This window comes from Eschrichtius robustus, chromosome 3 (assembly GCF_028021215.1).
Source record: "Eschrichtius robustus isolate mEscRob2 chromosome 3, mEscRob2.pri, whole genome shotgun sequence".
Lineage (NCBI taxonomy): Eukaryota > Metazoa > Chordata > Mammalia > Artiodactyla > Eschrichtiidae > Eschrichtius > Eschrichtius robustus.
Window position 1 is genome coordinate 2,407,817 of NC_090826.1, and position 24,112 is coordinate 2,431,928.

The 24,112-nt window shown below is 55.0% G+C and overlaps 1 protein-coding gene across 3 annotated transcripts; it reads right to left on the minus strand.

Annotated features, from left to right (window-relative positions):
- Positions 1-84: 84 nt before the first annotated feature.
- On the minus strand, positions 85-17,655 carry WRAP73 (WD repeat containing, antisense to TP73). 3 transcript variants are annotated; one of them, XM_068538745.1, is made up of 13 exons: positions 17,528-17,655; positions 14,062-14,214; positions 13,432-13,548; positions 6,992-7,064; positions 5,602-5,705; positions 4,786-4,872; positions 4,357-4,491; positions 4,194-4,271; positions 2,972-3,077; positions 2,242-2,367; positions 1,662-1,853; positions 1,252-1,427; positions 85-452 (listed from the first exon to the last, which is right to left on the minus strand). In XM_068538745.1, the coding sequence occupies exons 1-12, from the start codon at positions 17,594-17,596 to the stop codon at positions 1,285-1,287; spliced, it is 1,383 nt and encodes a 460-aa protein (XP_068394846.1). In that variant the 5' UTR covers positions 17,597-17,655; the 3' UTR covers positions 85-452; positions 1,252-1,284. The 3 variants fall into 3 exon arrangements, with proteins under 3 accessions (XP_068394846.1, XP_068394847.1, XP_068394845.1); XM_068538746.1 differs by lacking the exon at positions 1,252-1,427; XM_068538744.1 differs by having other exon boundaries at positions 85-1,427.
- Between the last annotated feature and the right edge of the window lie 6,457 nt (positions 17,656-24,112).

Consider the following 24,112-nt stretch of genomic DNA (forward strand, 5'->3'; position numbering starts at 1 on the left):
CAGGCCCAAAAAGGTTTACAGAAAATCATTTTAAGACAGGTCATTAGTCTGAGAAAGTCACATTGATAAGTTCTTTGCACACAATTTTATCAACTCTGTTAAGTTTGTATTGTCATATTCATATTTAAAAAGGGAATTGCTTAGTTTGCTCGTAAAGAATGCACTTTTGAAAAGGAACCCCGTCAGAGTCTCCTGACGCAGCTCACCCCTGGACACCAGCCCGGGGGAAGTTGTCGTTCCCGTCCACGGCTGAGCGGTCTGCCTGGGAGCGTCTGTTGATGATTTAACTGCTGGCCCGCCGGTTCCTCCTCCTCATTGCTGACTCTGGCGTAGCTGTGGTCAGCATGGCCGTGATTCGGATGCGGCGGCCTGTCCACATCGAAAGGCTGCCTCACAACTCCGCCTGGGTCCTGAGCCTTTGCTTTCGGTCTTGTAGTAAAGACACTTAAAATCTGAGTTAAAACATTAAAACTGTGGGTGTCATTCCTTTCTTAAAGTTATTAAGATAGCTGCAGCCACCAAGAAAGCGTCCTGTGCAGTGAGAGAGTCTTAGAGCGTGAGCTGCTCTCTGCGCTGGTTTTGAGCCCCTCGCTGTGCGCGGTGAGGGTTCTGTACCCCTCGCTCCCCTCATGGCCCCCAGGGAGCGGTGTGCACTGTCCAGCCTCTACCTAGGGTGACAAACCCTCGTTTCCCCACCAGCCTTCTCAGCCCTGGCCGCCTTCCCGAAGCACCCGGATTGTTCCAGGTGGACGGCCAGAGCGGACGATCCCTGCGGGGAGCCGACCTTGACCCAGCCGCCCCAGGACCTGCAGCTCCAGCCTCCCTTGGAGGTACAACCCCACCCCGGCTGCTCAGGGCTCCCCTCCTGCTCCAGAACAGGCCCCACGGGACCTGCAGGCCACTCTCCAAAGCGTTTGGTGACAGAATGGAGGCCCCGAGCAGGGCAGGTCTTGTGTGAGGGGGACTGGCCGCTTGGGGCACACTTTCCCTAAGACAGTGAACCCCAAACTTAAAACTGACCTAGAAAACTTTCCCGTGACCTAAACCTTTGAAGAAAGTAAGCACGAGACATTTTATGAATTAGCAAATATTTAAGTAACAAAAATTAGTTTTATACCATACATATTAACAAAAATGCCTTGCTATAGAAAAATGGAAGCAAAGCATTTCCTCCGGGCCACCCCAGTGGGAGACCCTGCACCAAGAAGCTCTGCTCCTTTCCCGCGGCCAACACAAGCCGAGGTCTCCCACCTTGAGCCACGTGGGCCTGATCATGCACGGGTCCTACGTGTGGTCACCCCTCTGCCCGAAGGCTGTGCCGACCCCCTGCTCTGTCTCCAGGAAGCACAGGCAGAAGTGGTCCTTGCTGAGGAGGGCCAGGGAGTCCCCACTCAGGTGCCAGCACAGGGAGAGCACCTGGAAGTCACCTGGAGGAAGCCAGGAGGTTAGAGCAGGAGAGGCCAGCGTTCCAGGGTGACCCAGCTGGAGCCCCAGAGTTCAGCGGGTGGGAAGGCTCCCCCTGGCCTGGGATGCTAAAAGCCGCAGGCCCAAGTCAAGTGCACACACCCGGCAGCCCTGAGGTTTATGGGAAGGTGCCTCCCGAGAAGGGCTGTCACCTTCTGCTCGAGGCCGCGTCTGCTCGCGTCCCTGCTTGCGCTCACCTTCCCCGGGCACCTGCACCGACACGCAGCCTGCCGGCGACCACAGGTACACCTTGCTGCCCCCCGTGCAGATGGCCAGCCGGGCGTGCCGCGGGTCCCACTGGAAGCAGCGCACGGCGGACAGCTGCTCCAGCGCCGCGAGCAGCCTCAGCTTCTGGATGTCCCAGATCCAGACGGCGGTGGGGACGCTGTCTGAGGAAGGAAGACGTGAACAGGCCCGCGGTCACCCCTTGCTCCCCTGCTCGAGCCCCCGTGCCGCTCACGCCTGAGGACGGATGCTGCCTGGGGCCTCGGTGGGGGAGGGCCCTCCCCGAGGCTGCTTGGCGCACACGGGAGTCCTGTCGGCCTGAGCCCCGCTCTTTCCCAAACGGACACAGAGGGAGCAGAGGCCAGGGCCTGAGGTGCAGCGGCTGGACGGCTGCTGCTCCGATGGGCCCAGTGACCCGAGACGCTTCTGCAGCAGGACGGGAGGAAGCACGTGCGGGAGACCCGCGCCCCGACTCTCCTTTCAAGCCATTCGACTGCCAGGCCCCGAGGGAGCGGGGAGGGGACAGCACACACACGTGGACGGGCCACTGACCACTCCTCGTCGCCAGGAAGCAGCTGTCAGGACTGAAGGCCAGCGCCCCGACGCCGATCCTGGGGTTGGCTCTGTCGGGGGCAGGCTTCAGAGTCTGTAAGGAGACCGGCACCGAGGCGACCTCGTCTGGGCGTCAAAAGAGAGAGCACCCTGAGCCTCCCCGCGGGGCGAGGCCTGCAGTCTGCGGTCCTGCCCACGACCCCCCGCGGGGCGAGGAGCAAGAACGGGGCTCGGGGGGAACCTGGCCGCGGCGCACAACGCCTGTCCTCGCGCCCTCCCCCCTGCGAGGCCGTGTTCCCGGAGCTGTGACGGGCCTGTCGCCACTGCAGGGCCTGGTGGCCATCCCAGCGGCTCCTCTGACGCCCTAATGACGCCATTTTACGGATGAGTAACGTCCCAGGTCCCTGACACAGCCGCGGCATCTCCCTGAGCCTCTTGAGGGCCCTGCTCACCCAAGGAAGTCACTGTTCGTTAAAAAGTCGCCCTAAGAGGACCAGCCGTCAAATTAGGATTCCCAGGGCTTGTATTCAGTCAACAGAGCCAGTGGCCAGGCGGCCTGCTGGCTCACAGCTAAGAGAGACGCTGGCTACCAGGCATCACAGGAGAGGATTTGAGAAAAAACAAGGAACACCTGGAATCTCCCTGGACCCAGAGGACTCTTTTTTTTCATAGTAAAAGGAAAGGAAAGGGGAGGAAGAGAAAGGCCCCCACCCCGGGCCCAGCTGCTCACATTTGCTCTCCGTGGAGGACAGGGGCCCAGCCGCTGCTCTGGGCGGAGGGAAGGCCAGGCGGCCCAGCACCAGTGGCGGGCTCTTCTCGGCCTCCTTGTACACCACCTGGAAGACAGACGGCCCGGGCAGGATGTGCAGCCGCGGCCCCGCTCGTCGCGCCCTCCTGGGCACCCTCCACGAGGTCTCACCCGCGGGCCAGCACTTCAGTGGGGACAGGTGACACACGGGCCAGGAGCGAGGCGGCGTGCGTCACCGGAGGCCTGACGGGAAGGGCGAGCGGCCCGACACCTCAGACCGCACCGGCCGTGGGGTGGAAGGACCCCCAGCGAACCCTGCGAGGCCCGGGGCAGCCCCACCCGACCCGGCCGCCTTCCAGTCCTGTTCCTGCAGCCCCAGCAGGCCCTCCACTCCCTGCCGGCGTCAGGACCGCCACCGGCTCGCGGGCTGTACGGCAGCCCCACGGCTGCTTCTCTCCTCACCACTCACCCATCTTAGGTCCCTCACCAGCAGACAACTCACTAGGGTGTCTGCCGCCGGTCCTGCTGTCCCCCGCGAGGCGGGGTGTCTGTCCCCGTCCCTGCTGTCCCCCCCAAGGTGGGGTGTCTCTCCGGGTCCCTAAGGTCTCCCAGCACCCAGACCGGCGCCTGCTGAATAAATGGATGCTTGTTCCCACCTCAGGACCTTTGCACTCCTGTGCCTGTTCCTACTGCCCGAATTGCTCCTCCCCAAACCCTGCATCACCTCCTCCCTGTGTCTGCCCCAGGACCCCTTGGCAGGCAGCCTTCCTACCCACCCGGGGAAGACACCAGCCCTCCCAGCCCCGGCCCAGACTCCATGGGGCAAGGGTCTGCCTGCTCTTCTCCGACTGGCCCAGAGCACAGTGGGTGGCCCAGCAGATGCTTGGCGCCCGCAGGCAGGGGACCCTGTTCACAGCGCAGAGCAGGAGCTGGTCCCAGAGCGAGCCGCGGGGGTGGGGGTGGGGGTGGGGGTGGGGGTGGGGGCTGGGGGCTGCGGAGGGGAAGGACACCGCTTTGGACCCTCTGGGAACGTGGCAGGAGAAACAAAGGCCTCTGGGCAAGTCTGACGTTTGAAATGTTACAGTATCAGAAGGTTATGGGGATGTAAGTACCTGTATTGCCATAAATAACGGAAAGTGAAAAAGCAGTTTTCGACCCCCCTTCCCCAAATATTGCTCAAACAGAAACGTGCTTCCAGACTTACTATTTTGGGATTATTAATGGTTGCGGGATGCCCGAATTCTGTGATCATTTTCCAAGTTACGTGGTTAAGAATCCGCACCTGTGGCGGGGGGGGTGGAAACCACGTGGTCAGAGCCACTGCTGGGGCACCGGCCGTGGGCTTCACCCCGAGGACGACCTCCCACCTTTCCGTCGTAGCTCCCGACTGCCAGGAACTGACTGCTGGGGCTCCAGGCCACGGACTTGATGCCCAGGGACCACTCGTAAGCACAGAACGTAGACAGGAGCCGGCCGTCCAGGGAGTAGAGCAGGATCTTGTACTGCCGAGACACTGAAATTGTTACTGAACCCGGAGTGGGTAAGGCAGCCACTCAGGAGAGAGTGAGACTCGGGGCGGGGACACTGCCCTCCCCGACGGCGGTGGGAAATGGGGACGCGGGACCATAACTAGAGGAGCAAAGTGATAACACCGTGGGAAAGGGGAAACCGGGAGCCAACAGAAGCTCCTCAGCTCGACCTCTAAAAGAGGCAGTTAAGGCTCTCGGCGTTCGGAGCCCGTGAGAAATACTGGCGACGGCGCTTAGAGCAGAAAGGGCCCCGAGGGGGCTGTCTACCTCCAGGCAGGAGTCCCAGGCGGCCAGCACGCAGCCGTTGGGGGCCCACTCGATCCCGGCCAGGTCCTGCGTGTCCGTGTCAAAGTGCTTGCCGAGGCGGGCGGGGGGAGAGGTGAAATTGAAAATGTTTTCTTCAACAGATACACGAACATTTATTTTATAACTGATGTGTTAACACATTCAGCATTTAACTTCCTCATCTAGCCACGGACAGAAACGTGTACAACCGTGTCCTCCTGCTGTGACGTCCGGCCTGAGCGCTGGGGAAGTTCCAGGCCGGGCACACATGGCTGCGATGTGGCTCAGGCCTCCGTCCGCCCCGCGCCTGTACCCCCTTCTTGCCTGGCTGAGTCTTGTGCCTTTAGGACCAGCCCAGGCAAGACACCCCCAGGACACCCCTGCCCCGTCGAGGAGGCCTCCATCTGACGGCATCCGGGGGTCCTGCCCGGCCCTGTGCGTCTGTGTCCGTGGCCTCCTGCCCCGCGCAGGCACATGGTCAGTGTTAAACTCCAGCTCACTCCTCCGCCTGAGGCAGCCACACGCATGCAAATACCACGGAACCAACAGGAAGGGAGGTGGCACCAACCTGGTGGCCTGTTAACCGTGAACACACCGCGAGCACGCGCCGTCTCACCACGTGCTACGAACGCCTGCCGGTGTGCGCGCCACGTGGTTACAGGCAGCGCCCGGCCTTTGGGAATGTGGAATCACACTGCTCCACACCACGCGGAAGACGCCCTGGAACCTCAGACAACGCGCTTCTCCCCTTCCCGCCCCCCCAGGGTCGCTCCGCTGCCAGGTGGGGACACGTCTCACCCGCAGGAGCTGCCAGTCGCTGCAGACCAAGATGCTCACGTAGTCTTTGCAGTCCCGCCTCTCGGCCAGCGCCAGGTAGCGGCCGTCCCTGGTAAAGGTTATTCCTGCCGAGAAGAGTGAAAGGTCCCGGGATCGAGAAGCGGATCGCAGCAGTGGTTTTCAAGTTAGAATGAGAAAGAGAAGGCAGAGGTGTGACGAGGGGGACGTGGCACACAGAGCGCGGCGTCCGCGGCGGGGAGTGCGTGTCTGCACAGGGCGGGGTCTCCACACCCCTGCTCAGACTTCTGACCTGCAGAGAACCTGCGAGAGACACACAGTGACCTGAGCCCCAGTGAGCCCCAGAACATTACTGGGAAGTGCGGTGCCCTACGGAGTGTTGTGTTCTTAGAAAATTAACTGCAGGAAACTCAGCTGGTTCAGAGCAGGCTCGTCATGACATTTCCTATTTTTACTTTTGAATTTCAACTTGGAAGAAGTCAATTCAAGGTAAGAATCTGGCTGCAACTAGACTGTACTTTCTGGGTCCGTATTAGCGAACTGAGCCTGCAGCCACATTTCATACCTCATGGGTCAAAAGAACACCTAAATGACAGAGCTGTCATTTCCACCAAGAAGTGTGTGTGTCATCTGGAGAGACACTAATATGCAAACTATAAAAATAAAAAATAAGTGTACAATTGCACACCATTCACACGTGAGGTTCAAACAGCTGACGGCTAGAGAAAAAATGGAAAAATCATTCAAATTATGTACCGCTTCCTTCTGTTTCTTAACTGAAAGACCGTCATGTAACTTCAGGACTCAAGAGAGTGGGGCGCCCGACTGGCTCTCGGGTCCAGCTAAACCCTCGGGGGTGGAATCCCCGCCAGCACAGAGGACACGTGCCCCTGGCCCTCCTCGGTGATGCCCAGGCGTGACAGCCACCATTTCCCCACTCCCGGCCTCACAGAGTTAAGTCAGTGGAGGATTCTGTTCAGAATCTGGTGTGTGAGGTGGGGGTGCAAGGCTGACATGAACTGGAGGGACCTGAGCGCCCGGTCCGGCAGCAGATGTAAAGGGTTTACGCGTAAGTCCTTCTTCTTTGACGCCCTAAAGGACAGTACCCTGCTTAGTCGCTGACATCACGTAAAGGAGAAGCCCTGGAGACACAGGTGGGAATAGTCACAGATGAAGGACTCACTAGGAGGTCTGGGATGTACTTTTAAAATAATCTGGGGGCGGGGCGGGGCGGGGCGGGGGGGGGGGCGGGTATAGAGAAAAAAGACTGGCTATGAGCTGACACACGGCTTAGGCAGCTCTTGCCTGTGTTTGAAATTTTCCAGGGTAAAAAGGTCCCCAAACCCCAAACTGCGACAGAGAAATGGCTTCTGAGCACCTCTGGCCGACTCACCCTGCTGACAGGCCTTAGGGTATTTGATGTAGGACACGGACTTTGTGCACAAAGACCAGACGGTTATCCGCAGCTGCCAGCGGCAAGGGGAGGGAAAAGAGAAAGGAAACAGCATATAGTCAGCGTCTTTGGAGAGACCATTCCAAGTCTTAAACCAGATCGTCAGCACCCAAGCAAGAGATCCCCACAGAAGTACCCGCATCAGCAGTCCTGTGGTGTTTTCTGTCTGAAGAAGTGTGTCAAACTCACATTTTACGATTGTTAAATTTAAATTTTTTTTTGGCCACGCCGCACGGCTTGCGGGATCTTAGTTCCCCGACCAGGGATGGAACCCGGGCCACGGCAGTGAAAGCGCCGCGTCCTAACCACGACTGGACTGCCAGGGAATTCCCATGTTTGTTCAACTAAATGCTCCTCGTGCTTGGTTTTCATTTTGTGACAATATTATCTGAGTGACACAAAGTTAAATCTAAGTGCGTTTTAGTTCAAAGTGCAGTCACCCCTCCTTTTCGGCCTAATTTATAAGTTTTATCACAGGCACATCCGTATAGGAAACAGCAGCACATAGAGGGTTCAGTGCTGTAGGGGGTTTCAGGTATCCGTGGGGTCCTGGAAGGCATCCCCTGCGGATAAGGGTGGGGGGATGCTACAGTCACAGTTTTCACATAATAATAAACCTAAAAATGCTACTTAGAGAAACAGGTTTAGGAGGGAAGCCACACAGGACGCTCCTCGGTCTCCTGAAGCAGATGAAGGGGCGAGCGGCTCTGCCTCACCGGGCAGCCCCGGGCCGGCAGGGACGGTAAGTGGCCCGACTGCCCGCACGGAGGCCTCTGCGGAGGATTTCTGGGGGACCCACTGCAGGCACATCGCGCGGGTAGCGACAGCTGCCCGGGCTGTTGCAAAACGGCCGGAAGCAGACGTGTCAGTGAGGGACCAGCGAGTGCGCCAGGGATGGACGCCTGGGCTCGGGGAGCTGCACTTGGGGTCGGCGGCGGGGGGAACCCAGAGCCTCCGCACTGTCACCCCGGCCCTGTGAGCAGGCGAGGCCCCCCTGCACCCAGGCACGTGGAGGGCTGCCGGAGCCGCCCCAGACTCCCTCGGAGCCTCAACGTGAACAATCACCCTTGACCGGAGTTTCCAAATGTTTGTTTCGGAAAAGCACGTCCACCTCCTTCCCATCGGCTGTCGGGGAGGGGAACTGGGCGCCCTGCCACCTCCAGCTCCCACAGCCCCCAGGCCAGTGGACACGGACGAGGCTGTGTTTACCAAGTGTGGCTGTGAGGTAAGGAACACGGGCTGGAAAACTGCTTTCATCAAATAAGCATAGCTTTAAAAACTGTAGGACTTCACATGAAGTAAAACGCAGGGCCCCGCGTTTCTGTACCAGTGTGATTCCTGCAAGCTAGGCCCTTTTTCTTTTTTAGCTTAGGAGGTTTAAAAAATGAATTAACTGCATTTTCTCCACATTGTCTCTTAGGAAAGAAAAGAATCTGATGTCCTGAACTGCCTCTGTGAAAAGCTCACGCGGCATTTAGGGGAGACAAGGGATGCAGACAAGCTGCAGGGTTGGCGGCACCTCTGGGCTGTACTCAAGGTAAAGCGCTTGTCCGTCTCAGGAAAAGGTACCAGGGCGTGCAGACGAGGCACGGCCCAGGAGCGAGGCTCACCCTGAGGACAGGCTTGTTCCCTGTAAAACCTCCTGCTCTCAGAGGCCAAGGAGGGTGGAAAGGCACACCCTTCCCAGCCCAGCAGGTCTGGGTGTTAAATCCACCTGGACACGCACAGCCGGCGCCATCTGGCCTGGAACACCTGTCCTCCAGGTGAGCGAGGGAGAGGAGGGAAGGCCCAGGGCGCTCCTGGCTGGGAGCCCCCCATCCCCTGCCCCATCCACACTTCTCTGTTAAAGGCAGAAAAGACACAAAGCACTTAAGCCTGATTTTTACCCACCATCCCCCACCATCCCCCATCGAAAACCGTTAAAAGAAACCCAACTGTGTGTAACCTTAACAAATCCAGTGAGAAAGAAAGAGGCAGATAAACACCCGCTTCCCCTCCGTAAGCTCGAGGAAGGTGGCAGCACCGCAGGAGGGGAGAGCGCAGGGGGACAGGTCAGAGGTGGCGGAAGGGCAGGCTCCCTGAGGGCCGGCCGAGCAGGCCCGCTTCTGTGCCCACCCACACATCCTGCTGCGGGAAAGCGGAGGCCAGGGGGCCTTGACCTGGGATTTCAGGTCTGGTCCCATGGCATCATCGTCACCACCAAGGGTCCTTCCAAGGTGTCGGCCCTTCAGCAGGACCCCCCTCTGGGCTGGGCTGTGCTGTCAGGCGTTGCCACATTTAAGGGTGAACTGAAACGCTCATCTCGCCAGAGAACAGTCACTTTGGAGAAAGAGTTCCTTAGCTCATCTCCTTTTCCACAACACTTTCTAGTTGTCTTGACGTAAAAGATAAGTACATTTTCATTACTTCATCGCTGCTGCCGGTGACCGGGAAAATTCCAGTACTTAAGCAAAAATACTTAAAATGACCTTTTCCAACTCAGAGATTGTTTGGAAAATTAACTCAAGAAACACAGCAAGATGACAGCAGCGCACCGAGTTCTTTATCAGTGTGGATGTGCGGCTCCCCTCTCCTGTGAGAAGTGGGACTGCGTTCAGAGGTCGAACCCCTCCAGGTTTACACACGTACACCTGCCTGAGCACCCTCGGCTCTTCCCCTGGGCTGAAGCAGAGTCAAGAGCTAATACAACAAAACTTAAAACTTTGGAATAAATTTTGTAAAATATGTACAAGATCTGTACAATGAAAATATTGCTTAGAAAAAAATTTTAAAGACTTAAAAAAACGAAAAGTATCCTATGTTCATGGATCCAAAGACTCAATATTGTTAAGATGGCAATTATCCCCACATTGGTCTACAGATTCAATGCAATCTCAATTTTAAAATCCTAGCACAATTTTTTTTTTTTTTTTTTTAGAAATTGACTTATTCCAAAATTGATACGGAAATACTAAAGACCCAGAATGGCCAAAACGACTTTGAAAAAGGACAAAATTGGAAAACACACTGATTTGGGTTTCCAGACCTACTATTAAGCTTTAGTGATCCGGAGCGTGTGGTATTGGCACAGAGACAGACTAAGAGATCAATGGAACAAGACAGAGTCCAGAAACAGACCCACATACCTACAGGCAACTGATTTCTGACAAAGGTGCAAAGTGGGGAAAGGACAGAAATTCAAGACAAATCACATATCTAAACTTAGGAGCTAACATCATAAAACTTCTAAAAGAAAACAGAAGAAACTCTGTGATCTTGGGTTGGGCAGGGATTTCTTTAGACACAAAGTGCACAAATGATAAAAGAAAAAATTGATCCATTAGACCCTGTCAAAATGAAAGACTGCTCTTCAAAAGAAACCGTTAACAAAATGAAAAAGCAAGCCAGAGACCGGGAGAGAATATTTACTAAACATGTATCTGACAAAGAACTTGTAACCAGAACCTTACAGCTCAACAAAACGACAAACGGCCTAATAAAGAAACGGACAGACGATATGAACAGACAAGAGTTACAGGATGATGGGCACACAAAAGACGCTTAACATCATTAGTCATACGGAAATCACCAAGAAAACCCACAACGAGACACCAGTACACACCAGGCTGCCTGGCAGAAGAGGCTGGGGTGAGCGGCATTAGTGAGGCCATGGAACGACCTCCTGCACTGCTGGGGGAGGCTACACGGCACGGCTACTGCAGGAAAGAGTCCGCGGTTTCTTAAGCTGTGAACATACACCTCCCGGCAACCCGCTCTCCAGGTTTTTACCCGAGAGAACCGCAGACAGCCCGTGTGAGGATATTCACGACAGCTCCAGCGGCCAGTGGGTGATACACACACAGGGTGGGGAATCCGCACGGGGACACCACTCAGCTCCGAGAAACCGGACCTGATGCCCACAGACGCAGACGAATTTCAAGAAGAGCATGAGGCCGAGTGATGGAAGCCAAACACAAAACTCTGCGAGCCACGTGGCCCCTCTCACGTGGAATCTGAACTGTAAACCAGGAGCGACAGGAAGCAGGCCAGAGGCGGGCAGCAGGATGGCGGGAGGGCGGGAGGTGCCCACTGGGTGGTGTAAGCACGCCCCATCCCCACCGGGGCGGTGGCTGCGTGTCCCAGCTCACGGTCCACACGCTTAAAGTGGGTCAGTGTTGCCGTGCATAATAGTTCCAATGGGCTTTATTGAGATAGAAGAAAAAGTTTTCCGGTCTGGGTTTATTTTTTTAAGGCAACTACAGGCTATTTACAACGTACATACTAAAATTTGAGGATACGGAAAGGCTGAAAGTAAAAGGATGAAAAAGATATACCCTGAAACCCCTAACCAAGGAAGGATGGCATTTGATGCCAACATCTGACAAAACACACTGCAGAACAGAAAAAACTATGAGACGTGAAGAACAGTTTATTATAATAAAAGGCTCAATTCACCATGAAACTTGTAACAGTTCTAGTAACAGAGCCTCAAAAACACATGAGAAAACCTGGCAGAGCAGAGGCAGTGAGGAGGGCCCAGCCCTGTCACATGTTAACATCCTGTAACACAGGAGTGAAACGGGCCGACGATGGCACAGAATGGAAAACCGGAACCGATCGCGTCAGTGTAAAGAAATTCAGTTCTCGACACAGGTGGTAAAGACGGACTTCTTAACAAATCCTGTTGGGAACAGATAAAAACGGATTCACTCCTGACACCACCATTATAAACTCCACGTGAACCTGAAACACATATTTAAATTAAGTGTGTGCATGGGTGTGTATAAAATAAGATATGGAAACTCGACGTCACCAATGCTTAGAGAAATGAAAATGCAAACCACAGTGCAGTACCACTGCAGTTCTGCTGGACTGGCATCCATTTAACATCCTGATCAAACCGCATCTCCTACAACCAGGCGACCTCCCCTCCCCAAACATCCGCGAGAGAACGCCTGGGTACGGGCCGAGCAGACGCCCACCATCCATTGCCCGCAGCATGGACCGCGACAGCTCCAATGCCCAGCACCGGCAGGCTGGCTGCTTAAACCGTGGCATGACTTTCCCTACAAGGACTGAAAGAAGCAGTCAAACCCTCGACGTGGATGAATCTCAAAAACGCTATCGCGGGGGAAGAAAGAACCACAACAGAACACAGGGTATGACTTCATTTAAGCAAACTTTAGACAAACGCACACCACAGTGTATGGTGTCTGCACACACACACACGCGCACACACAGATAAGACCTTAAGGTAAGTAAGGACATGCTTAATGCACAATGCAGAGCGAGGGGCCCCGCGGGCTGAGGTGGGGCCCACAGACACCCTGCAGTCCTGAGTGCTCCGTTCTCAGGCCTCACGGCAGCGCACAGGCTGCCTGTCAGTGAACCTTGTCCAAGGAGCACGGTTTCTCTTTCACACTGACAGGTGCCCGTCTGAGGGCTGGATTTAGGCCCGAAGAATTATAAGCATGAAGCCTTTTAGATGAGGCTATATGAACAGCTCAAGTTCTCTCCAACAGCCCTGTAAAATGTCAACGTGTGTAACGCGGAGAAACCAGCCCCCTTCACTTGCTGTCTCCCTCCCCAATGGCCTAAACTGGCAGACATCAAATTCAATATAATGACGAGATGTGTTCACATCACCCCAGCCTTCCCTGATCCCCTAATGTGACACACTGACGAGATGCGTTCACACCACCCGAGCTATCTCTGATTTACCGTCAGATTTCAAATGTTTTTCACACTCAGAGCTCCTGCCCAGGGCCCCATGTCCCAAGTAAGCCCAAGGCTTGAAGAGGAAATGAATGACGAGGTTAGAAACACACAGATCAGATGTCTTGAGGGGAAAATGTACATTTGTTCATACTGAAGTTCATTTTCAATTGTTGAATCAAAGAACCTGTTTAGGGGCTTCCCTGGTGGCGCAGTGGTTGAGAATCCGCCTGCTAATGCAGGGGACATGGGTTCGAGCCCTGGTCTGGGAAGATCCCACATGCCGCGGAGCAGCTAGGCCCGTGAGCCACAACTATTGAGCCTGCGCGTCTGGAGCCTGTGCCCTGCAACAAGAGAGGCCACGATAGTGAGAGGCCTGCGCACCGTGATGAAGAGTGGCCCCCGCTTGCCGCAACTGGAGAAAGCCCTCGCACAGAAACGAAGACCCAACACAGCCAAAAGTATAAAAAAAAAAAAAAAGACCCTGTTTAAATCCTTAAAAATATAATTTAAGCTGTTCTTTTAAAAAAATCTTTTCATTAAAACTGGGCAAAAAGATTACATAACAACACTCATGGGCTTATAATGCTCTGACCACTTACGACGTATACCCTTCCCCCCAAACCACCCACTCTAACGCTCCCAAGCGATTCAGGAGGAGGGGGCATTCGGGGCGTCGCACTCACGTGGAATTCCGTCGTGTTGAGGATGTGGCGCCCATCAGGGCTCCAGCAGGAAGCCACCAGCCCTGCCGAACCCTCGTCTATTTTGCAGTGCCACTCTGGCTGCTCCAAAGACCACACCTACAGTCATAAGAGAGAGACGAGTCAGTGCGCTACGTAGGCCTGAAGACAACCGGCCAAGAGTTGTGCGGAGGCAAACACGGGCGAGCCCTCGGAACCTTCCAGCATGAAGGGCTGGGCCTGGGTTGCACCACAGAGGTAAGCCACGCTTCTCGGTGTCAGCGTGTTGTCGTGCTTCGAAGGGTTCACCCCTCTGCCGTCCCTGAGACCTCACTTAGTTAGGTTTGGGGTCTACAACAAAACACATCTCAGTGCTCCCACACAGGACGAGCGAGTTGCTGGGCTGCCCTCTGAACACTGCCTGTTACTGAATTAACTTGGTTACAGATCAAGGACACTTAAGTGTCTTCTTATCTTAAAAGTACTTAAACTATGAGCGAACTACTACAATTTTAAAAGAAAATGGCCTTTGAGCTGTGCTGCCTCTTCTTCCAGACTGGCAGGGCACAGGACGAGGCCCTTCGCGGGGGCTACGCTCCGGTACGGGGGGCGTCCGAGCCTCGGGCCGCAAACCTGCACCAGCCCCCGCTTGTAGAGGGCGCACAGGATGAAGAGCGAGTCGGCCGACCACTCGATGTGCTGGATCTGGTCCAGGCACGTGTACAGCTGGCGGATCTGGAGGGTGTTCGCATCCCGGACCACTAACCGGTACTGGACGCAGGAAGCCTGGAAAGGGAGGAGAGAGGCGGGCGGTGTGGGCTCTGGAGGAGGGTCCTCTCGGGGCAGCAGCGCGGCGCTCCAGCCAGGGGCTGCCTCCTCCGCTCCCTCCACACACGCTTTCGGCCTAGATGGCCTCGTGCTCATCCCGTTCTCAACAAAGATGAGTTAACGGAAGATAAAACTGAAAGGTACAAACCAGGTGCCCAAACTGTTAAATCCCCGGAGAAAGTATTATTTTAAAACTCTCTACTGGAGTCATTTTCTACTTTCTTCACTGTTCGACTAACACTGAAGCAGGAAACAGCACTGGGGAAAGGCTCATCTGCAAACAACCAAATCCTCTCTGCTTTTATCACCTGCAGACAATCTGTAAGGAGTGAGCAGGGAGGCTCAGGGCTGCTGGTGAGAACGACCCCAGAAACGCAGTTCCCTTCTGTTCAATGTCTGACTTGGAGCCTAAGCAACAGAAAGTCAATATACAGGTTTGAAATTCTGCAAGTGTAAGGACGCTTCATGAATGCTCATTTACCTGTGATGAGAGAACAGAAAAGACATATTGGTCTCTGGCCCCAGGTCCTGACACAGGGCTCCTGAATGAAACCCTTGCAATTTCCTGGGTGACAGGAGCGTCATTTGTTCTAGAGAGGCAACTCTGGGTGGGCTCCTGGATGGGGCTGTCACCCGGAAGACCAAGCCAAGATTAGAAGCTTGGAATTTTCAGCCCCAGCCCCCTTTCTCTTCAGCAAAAAGGGCTAAAAATGGAGTTAATGATGGCTCAGGCCCACGTGATGAAGGCTCCGTAAAATCCCAATAATACGGGGTTCAGAGCTTCCACGGGGGGTGAGCACAACCAGACACGGAGGGTGACGCACCCCAAATTCACAAGGACAGAAGCTCCTGCACTCAGGACCCCCCAGACCTCACCCTGTGTATCTCTTCATCTGGCTGCTCATCTGTGTCCTTTACCATATCCTTTAATAAACTGGTAAACGTGTTTCTCTCAGTGCTGTGAGTCACTCTAGCAAATTAATGGAACCCAAAGAGGACATCATGGAACCTCTGACCTATAGCCAGTTGGTCAGAAGCACAGGTGACAACCTGGACTTGCAATTGGCGTCTGAAGAGGGAGGAAGCAGTCTCGTGGGACTGAGCCCCTAACCTGTGGGACCTGGTGCTTTCTCCAGGTAGACAGTGTCAGAATTCAGTCAAACTGTAGGACACCCAGCTGGCCTGGTGGAGAACTGCTTGGTGTGGGGAAAAAACGCCACACAGTTGGTGACCAGATGTGTCAGAAGTGTTGAGTGTGGCAGTCGTGTGGGACTCATAGGAAGAAGGGCTGGGGGGGGGGGGGTTTCTTACACACCCACATTAACTTATTCTTAATCCTGACTCTGAAAAGTTTAAGTGTTAATACAGTTTTCTTAAAAATAGTTACTTTATGTCCATATTTGTTAATAATATCCAAATCCAAGCAAATAATTTCTATGATTGAGTAAACGTATCTGCTAATAGGAGAGTACCTCACAGTTCAAAAATCAAGAACTGACTTTTAAATGTTAATTGCTTCATTTTTGTATTTATCAAGGTCAAACTGGATTATTGGATTTTTGTTTTATAAACTTCCATTAAAAAAAAGCCACAAGAGGGACTTCCCTGGTGGTGCAGTGGTTAAGAATCCGTCTGCCAATGCAGGGGACACGGGTTCGAGCCCTGGTCTGGGAAGATCCCACATGCCACACAGCAACTAGGCCCGTGTGCCACAAATACTGAGCCTGCGCTCTAGAGACCGCGAGCCACAACTACTGAAGCCCGTGTGCCACAACTACTGAAGCCCGCACGGCTAGAGCCCGTGCTCCGCAACAAGAGAAGCTGCTGCAATGAGAAGCCCGTGCACCGCAATGAAGAGTAGCCCCCGCTCGCTGCAACTAGAGAAAAGCCCGCACACAGCAACGAAGACCCAACACAGCCAAAAAAAAAAAGCCACATGAGTTCTGCATGGGAAAAGGAGAGTGGGGGAGGGATTGCAGATTAGAAATACTATGTGTCCCGTGCCTATTTTTTCATATTGTAGCTTTGAAAGCTGTGATCAGTTACAATAAACTCCTTACAAAATGGAATGTTTGTAGCAACACTTGGAAAAACCATATCAAATCTGTTGCAAGATATTAAAAATGGCAACATGGCCCTACTTTTTCCAGCACCTAGGATACAGCTTTGAAGAACATGGTTCCAGTAACATTACTGCCTACTGCTCACGATATTTAAATCAGAAATATCTGATTATTTTGGTGTAAAAACCAAAAAAGTACCAAAATTAAATGAGAAAATATAATCTCTCTCTTTATAATTCACTAGAATTTTCATAAATGGCCAAAGGGGGGGGGGATACCCTAACGTATGAGGGAGTATTTTGAATATACCAAGGTTTTTGGGGTGCCATTTAAGCTAAAGACATTTTGTATTTTGGAGATGAATGCCATATTATGTGATTTAGAATAAAACCTCCATAAAGAAGGGAAACATGTACATCCATCCTCAAAGAACTAGATAAGGATGAAAGGAATGTTAACAAAGCTCGAACTGAAAAAAGAATCAGGAAGCATGAGTTACTAATTAATGAAACTAAGTACACTTTTCATAAAGCATAATTTTTCTTCTTAATGTCTTTCCAATGCCAATTATCCCTCACCCACCACATGCCCTCACCCTAAGATTCTGAGGATATACACGGGTCACGCTGGTATATTTCAAAACTTAACTTTCATGTACAAGACAGCTCAGTGATGTCAGAAGCATTCTGCCACCCATGGAATCAGCAGCTCAAATCTCAGGAGTGCGGACAACTCTCTTTATCTCGGCATAGAATGCTAGTTATCAAAATCATTCATCTGGCATGTAGTAGAGACAGGTGAAGACGGCTGGGAAAGGGGACAAGCAGCTGCACCACTGCACCAGTTTACAGCCAACAGGACTATATACCTGCCTTTTGTGATAAACTAACAACAACGATCTGATATCTCCTGTGTCCTCAAATTTGTGAAGGCAGCATTGCTTTTACCTGCCTTTAACAGATGGAAACCCAGGTGCAGGCAGCAGGAGGCTTCCTGGGTTCCCAGGCTGCAGCATCTTCCCAGGTCCCCTTCCCAGGGTCGCCTGTCTGCAGCACCTGCCCGGGGCCCACACCTGCAGACCCTCGAGCTCCCTCCATCCGGGCCCAGCGGCCGCCCCGCTCTCCGCTCCCTGGGTCCCCGCCTCCCGGTAAGGACAGGCGCCTCCCCGCGGAGGGCCCACCCTCGGCCCAGGCCCCGCGGCCGCTCACCAGGTACTTGCCGTCCGGGGAGAACTTGCAGAGCAGGCTGGAAAGCTTGAACACCTCGGAGAAGTTCATGGCGGCCGCTGTACCCCACGCCCGCGAAACTCAGGCCGCCCGGCCCGCCGCAACCGCCCCTCCGCGGCCGGAAGTGACGGAGGGCGGGCGCCGCAGCCAGTCAGGGCTCCGGGCGGACGCGCAGCATTGTGGGGCTTGTAGTTCGCCACCCGGCGCCCCGCGCGCCGCCGCGCCTTAAAGGAGACACGGCGTTTCGTCCCACCCGGGATTCCCTCCGGTTCTCAGGTGTGGGGAGGTCCCCTCCAGCTAGGGTTGCCAGATAATATGCAGAAACTGCACTTAAACTGAATTTCATATAAACAACGAATCATTTTCTAGGATAAATATGTTCCCAAATACTACATGGCACGTATTTATGCTAAACAATTACCCCCTTATCTGAAATTCAAATTTAACTGGCGTCCTGTGTGTCTATTTATATTCATGTATTTATATTTAATGTAAAGACATATTTATATGTAAATGTATTCAAACATAAACATGCGCTTGTGTGTAGAATATATAATATAGTGCATAATACGTATATTTTATACATGGAGTATGAATAAGTATTCGTTTTTCTTTGTTTGTCTTTTGGCTAAATCCGGCAACCATGCCTGCAGCAAGGCCCTCACTTCAGGCTCAGGAGCTGCTCTGATCCAGGAGAGAACGAATTTGACGCTTGCTCCGCACGGAGAGCGCGTGGATCGCACGCACCCGCTTGTCCATCTCACGCGCGCACCTGCGCTCGGACCCGCGAGGAGGAGAAGGACACCCGGGCCCGGACCCGGGGCCTCGCCGCACCCGCCCTCTGCACGGACGGGAGCGAGCAGCTGCGTCGGCGCTGGCTCTGCCGACCTTGTTGGCTGCCCCGCGAGCGCCTTGTCCCCTCGCCCACTAGGGACTCCGGGTCCTCTTCACCCAACAGCAGTCTCCCCCCACACCCCCGCCAGGCCCTGCCGGCGCCTCTGCCGCCCCAAGATCTCATGGACCCTGACACCCAACCCCGCCCCTGCGTTCTGAGAACCGAGACCCGGCCCGGGTCCTCCTCGCACCTCCGCGAGCCGGGCCCGCGTTTTCGCCCTGCGGAAGCCCACCGACTTCCCAGAACGAACGGGTAGGGGATGCGTGCAGGCGTCCTGCTCGGCCGTGCCGGCCTTTTTTTGTCCCCGGCCAGATCAAACCCTGTCTGTGATTCGTCTTTGGGCGCCCCCCCCTTACCCCGCACCTTGCAAACAGTAGGTGAGCCATAAAGGTGTGTGGCAGTCAGCCAGACGGGCCAGGTGAGGTGCGGACGCCGTGCACCAGTCCGGGGCTGCGCACAGTTCCACGGCAACATTGCCGCGTGGGTTCCCCTGGCCTGGGAGCATCGGTCGTAGGGAGATAACGGGTCCCTTGAGCAGCAGAAGGCAGCGTACAGCACGTGCCCGCCGCCTAGAGCCTTCAAAATTCGCCAGCGTGTCGGGTTCTCCAGCCGAGGCCCTAGGACTAGGTGAGAGCCCTGAAGACCCCGTCTGCCCTGCGGGGGACCCGGACCATGGAGCCACAGGTGTCGGGGCCCAAGGGAAGTCTTCGCCTGAGGCGGTCTCTGCGCGTAGAAAGCCATCCCCAGTGCACGACCCACGTGTCGCCGTGGACACCCGTGCGTACCTGCGCAACGGAATCCGGCCCCGGGGGCCGGGGGCGGGGTGGGGGGCGGCGGCGACCCGGGAGTGTTTGCGTACAGAATTATTATTCCCTGGGGGCCGTGGGCACATCCTCCGCCCAGGAAGAAAGCAGGCTGGGGCCGAGAGAGTCGCGTCCAGAGTGTCCCCGCGGATCCGTAATGCGGGCCGGGGCCGAAGCGAGGCCGTGACCTCCGCTGCGTGAGCGGTGTAGGTGGCGCGCCCTCCGGGGCGAAGGAGCCCGGCTAGTACCACCCGGAAGCAAGCGGCTACATTTAACCCCGGATCCTGGGGTCGCGACCTTCACCCCTGTCCCTAGCAGGTCACAGCCAGTGCGGACACTCCGCAGACCTGGGTGGCGGCGCCCCTACGATGCGCGGCCCTTCCCCCTCCCCTTGGATTCCCAGCGCCCGGCGCGCAGAGGTCCCGCGCCGGTGGGGGAGGAGGAGGGAGACCCGGAAGATGCTATGTCTCGGGGAAAGGAAGGCGTCGGGACGCGGAGTCTGCATCTCTGCCCCCCACCCCGGCTCCCGCGCGCCCTTGCCCTCGCTCCCAAGCCGGTCGAGGGTCGCCGTCCCATCTCCGCAGCAGCAGGGCCCCGGCGCCCAGCCCGCGATCAGCCCGAGGCAGGCCCCGCCGGGGCCGACAGGGGCGACGCGCGCCAAAAGGCGGCGGGAAGGAGGCGGGGCGGAGCGTGCCCCGGGACCCCGACTCGGACGCTGCCAGCTGGGGGGGCGGAGCGCCGGGCGGCAACCTTGGCCCCAGCCTGGCCCCGCCGCCCCGCGCTCCTCCTGCCAACGGCTGAGCGGCCCGCGCTGCCTTCCCGCCGGCCGGCTACGGAAGGCGCTAACGCCCGCGGCCACCCCTCCCCGCGGCGCCTCCCCTCCCCGCGCCCATATAACCCGCCTCGGCGGCCCGCGCCCGCCCTGCCTCCCCGCCCGCGCCCGCGCCCGCGCCCGCGCCCGCGCCCGCCCAGCTGCACCCGCCTCTCGGCCCGCGCCTGCCTGCGCCCCCGAAGGGGTTACGCGGCGAAGCCGGGGCCGGCTAAGGCGTAGATTCCTGGGGCTCCGACGGCACCAGGTAGGCAGCGCGGGGACCTGGCGCGAGGGGCTTGGGCGCGGTTGGGCTCCGCCGGCGGGGCCTGAGCTCAGGGCAGCCGGCGCACGGGCTCGCGGCTCCGAAGCTGGGAGTCGGTGAGAGGAGACTGTGTGCACGAACTCGAGAGAGGGTGACATGGGAGCTACCCCGAGTCCGACCAGCTCCTGGGGCGGGGCACGTGGGGCGGCGGGGAGCCCGGGTCGGAGTCCAGCCGGCCAGGAGATGCGGCGTCCTGCCAGCAGTGCGGCGGCCTTCGGGGAGCAGCCTCCCTGGGATTCCCGGAGGGCCTGCCTGGGGTTAAGCCCTCTCCACCTCCGCTTCAAGGGAACGTGGAGAATGTGTCCCCGGGGAGAGGCTCGTTCGGGGGTGCAGGCGCCTGTTGCTGACGAGCCCCTCCCTGCCGGCCCCCACTCCCTCTGCACCCGCGAGGGCTGTTACCGATCCGGAGGCATTAGCCGCCCCACTCCTCACAAGGCTGAGTGAAACCCAGGTCTTCCCCTGGACCCGGAGAACTGGGCATGACCCCTAAGCTGGTCCCAGGGAGTGGGTTACCAAGGAGCCAGGTTCCAGAGCGGCATCTCTTGGTGGCCCTGAGTTGGCCCGGGTGCCCCACCTGTCTGTCTCCTGAGTCTGTTTCAACTGGGGAAAGGATGGGTCAGAATGTGGTCCCTGGGCCGGCCGGCCTGGCCAGAGACGACACCTCTTTCCTGGATCCCTTCTCTCCTGGTCCTCCTTGCGTCGCACTCACCCTCCTTTTAGGCCTTGGACTGCGGGGTGCGGGGGGGTAGCTATTATTGCCTTCTTACTCAGCTTGTATTTTTGTCTGGTCCCTAAGTGGATTTGCACGAAGTATGCACGTGTGTGCATGAATACATGGGTGACAGGTAGACCATTGTCAATCAGTAAGGGGCTGGGGGGGGGGGGGGACGGGTGGGGGAAGTGCGCTGTTCGCCTCTGACCAGAGGTCATTTGGTCCAAGTATACTGTGGCCTGTTTATTAAATACTGGACATTTGGGAGCCATTAGCTCAATGGTTTTCTTTTGTTTTGTTTGCTGACGTTGTTGCTGTTTATTTGTTTTAACCTTAATAATTAGCTTTGGGGGAAAATGCATTGTATACCGAAAATCCAGCACCCGTCTTTCGACTTACTCAATAAAAGTTAAAAAAGAAGTGTATTGAGAACAAAAAGACAGTATTTAAAAACTTGCAACATATGAATATATGGATTATGCATGTGATTTTAAAAATAAGATACAAAGTTGGGCGGGTACCAGTAGCTGCCAGGGTGTCAGCAGGAGGCTACCAGAGGAATGGCCACAGGAAGCTCAGCCCTGTCTCGAAGTCCTGGTGAAGGTTCTGGAGAACAGGGTAGCTGTCTCCAAATTCCGCAGGGCAGCCCCATGGAAGGGCCAGTATGGTGCAGTGGTTAATCGTGTAGGTGTGGAGGTCAGAATGTTGTTAGGGTTCAAATCCCCTCTTCGCCACTTACAAGTCAGGGACCTTGAGCAAGTTACCTAACCACTCCAAGCCTCAGTTTACCCATTTGTAAAAAAGGGCAGTAATAGCCCCTGCCCCAGAGGATTGGGAGAACAGTAACCAAGATGCCATATCTAAAGTGCTTAAAATGATGCCTGGCACCCACAGGTGGGCCCCATAGTGCCGGCTGTTGGTGCTGCTTCAGAGACTGGCAAACCAGAAGTCCTTGGCGAGGTGGAGGGCATAGTTCCCTAGTAGCCAACAGGTCTCCCCTGGGAGCGGGAGGGGGGGAATGGAATGGCTGGCAGTGAGGCAGGAATCTGCCTGTGGTTTGGGTGGAGGCTGATGGCCTCTGTCAGGGGTACTGCAGCAAGGATGGCTCCTTTAGTAGTTATTTATAGGGTATGCCCTACCCACATCCACAAGTGGGATGCAAACGACACAGCCAAGATGGCGAGGAAAAGGAGAGACTGAGAATTTGGGGGCAGTACCTGGCAGAGGTCCTGCCTGTAGCCAAGGACGGCATTCACCCTGAGATTCTGACACCCAAAAGGGAAATCATTTCGTTGGTGGCTGAAAGGAAGCTGCATGTTCATCTAACTGGGAGACAGTTTCCGGTCACCAAATTCAAGGGGAATTTATCCTCCAGAGACTTGTATAAAAGATATCACACAAGGTTGAACTTTGGGTTTACAAAAAAACCCAAAAAACAAAAAAACAAAACCCAGAAACATTCTTCAGTTGTGCGTTTCTTCTATCCAGCCCCCATAAAAGGGAAGGGCACGTCTTTATTTTCCAATTTGGGCGTTTCTGGGGGAGTGCTGAGTCAATGTTTTAAAACTAGTCATTTTCTGATGATTTAGCTTCACACAGCAAAAAGGAAAAAAGAAACTGAGAGGAGTGGTCCCTTGTCACCCTGACCGTGCTTCTGTCTGGATGGTAAAAGCCTAACTACGATAGGGATTGTGTCCCCAGAACACTGTGTGACAATTTACCCCTGCAAATTGCTGTCAGGTGATTCCATGTCCTGCCCAGATTTCTAGAACATGGAAAACACATCTGGAACTAGCAGCATCCATTTGTGTGTAGCCAGAACATACAATGTCTTTTCTTTTTTAAATTTGCCTTCTTAAGTAGAACATAGGACGCCTGGACAATCGTTTCTCTGTGTGTAACGCAGAGGAAAATTGATTCTGTACAAGAAAATCTCCCTCTGCTCGTCGGGGTTCAAGTTAAAGACAGCTTTCACCGAAGCCGGCTCTGAGAGTCTGCACCAGTGGGCATAAACTTTCCATCTGTCCCCACCCTTTGTGTCCGCTCTCTGGCTGGGGTATTCCTTTGCAGACCAGACATTTGCTCCTCAAAAGTGCTTTTTTTCCTGGAGATGCTCCCCCAAATCAGAGACCCAAAGAGAACAAAACTTCTTCCCAACGGAATCACTGATATTTTCAGTGTGCGTGGCAGCTGCTACGGACATCTCAAAATTTCGTTTGTGCTTGTCACTGAGTTGAAACGAGTCGCCAGACGTGCCACCTGAAGCCCCATCATCACCATTTCACAAATGTGCTTTTATTTTATTTTTATTTTTATTTTGGCTGAGCCACACGGCTTGTGGAATCTTAGTTCCCCGACCAGGGATTGATCCTGCGCTCTCGTCAGTGAAAGCACGGAGTCCTAACCACTGGACCGCCAGGGAATTCCCCCAAATTTGCTTTTAAATATCGTCATAACTGTGTTAGTTTCCTGGGGCTGCCATAGCAGATGACCACGAACTAAGGGGCTTAAAACAATTAAAAAAAACATTCTCTCAGGGTCTGGAGTCCAGAAGCCCCAAATCCAGGTGTGGGCAGGGCTAGTTCCCTCTGGAGGCTCTGAGGGGGAATCCGTCTGCGTCTCACTCCCAGCTTCCTGGACTTGTAGACCCCAATCCCTGCCTCCGTGTTCACATGGCCTCCTCTCTGTGTCTGTGTCTCCCCTTTTCTGTCTCTTATAAGGACATTTGTCATTGGATTTAGGGCCCACGCTAATCCAGGGTGATCCCATCTTGGGATCTTTATCTTATACATCTGCAAAGGCCCTAATTTCTAAGGCTCTGGGTAGACATATCTTTTGGCAGGGGGGTGCCATTCAACCCACTAGAATAACCATAATTCAATGTAATTGGTTTCCTTTGTAATTTTTTTTTTTTTTTTGGCCTGCGCCACGTGGCTTGTGGCATCTCAGTTCCCTGGCCAGGGATCGAACCCGGGCCACCCACTAGGCCACCAGGGAACTCCCTGAAATATTCTTCTGAGAAGC

Coding starts and splice junctions, on each gene's coding strand:
- WRAP73 (XM_068538745.1), bottom strand. CDS start 17,596: ATGAACTTCTCCGAGGTGTTCAAGCTTTCCAGCCTGCTCTGCAAGTTC. Junction 13,549..14,061: donor ACAAGCGGGGGCTGGTGCAG/GTTTGCGGCCCG, acceptor TTATGACTGTAG/GTGTGGTCTTTGGAGCAGCC. Junction 4,873..5,601: donor GCGACTGGCAGCTCCTGCGG/GTGAGACGTGTC, acceptor CGCCTCGGCAAG/CACTTTGACACGGACACGCA.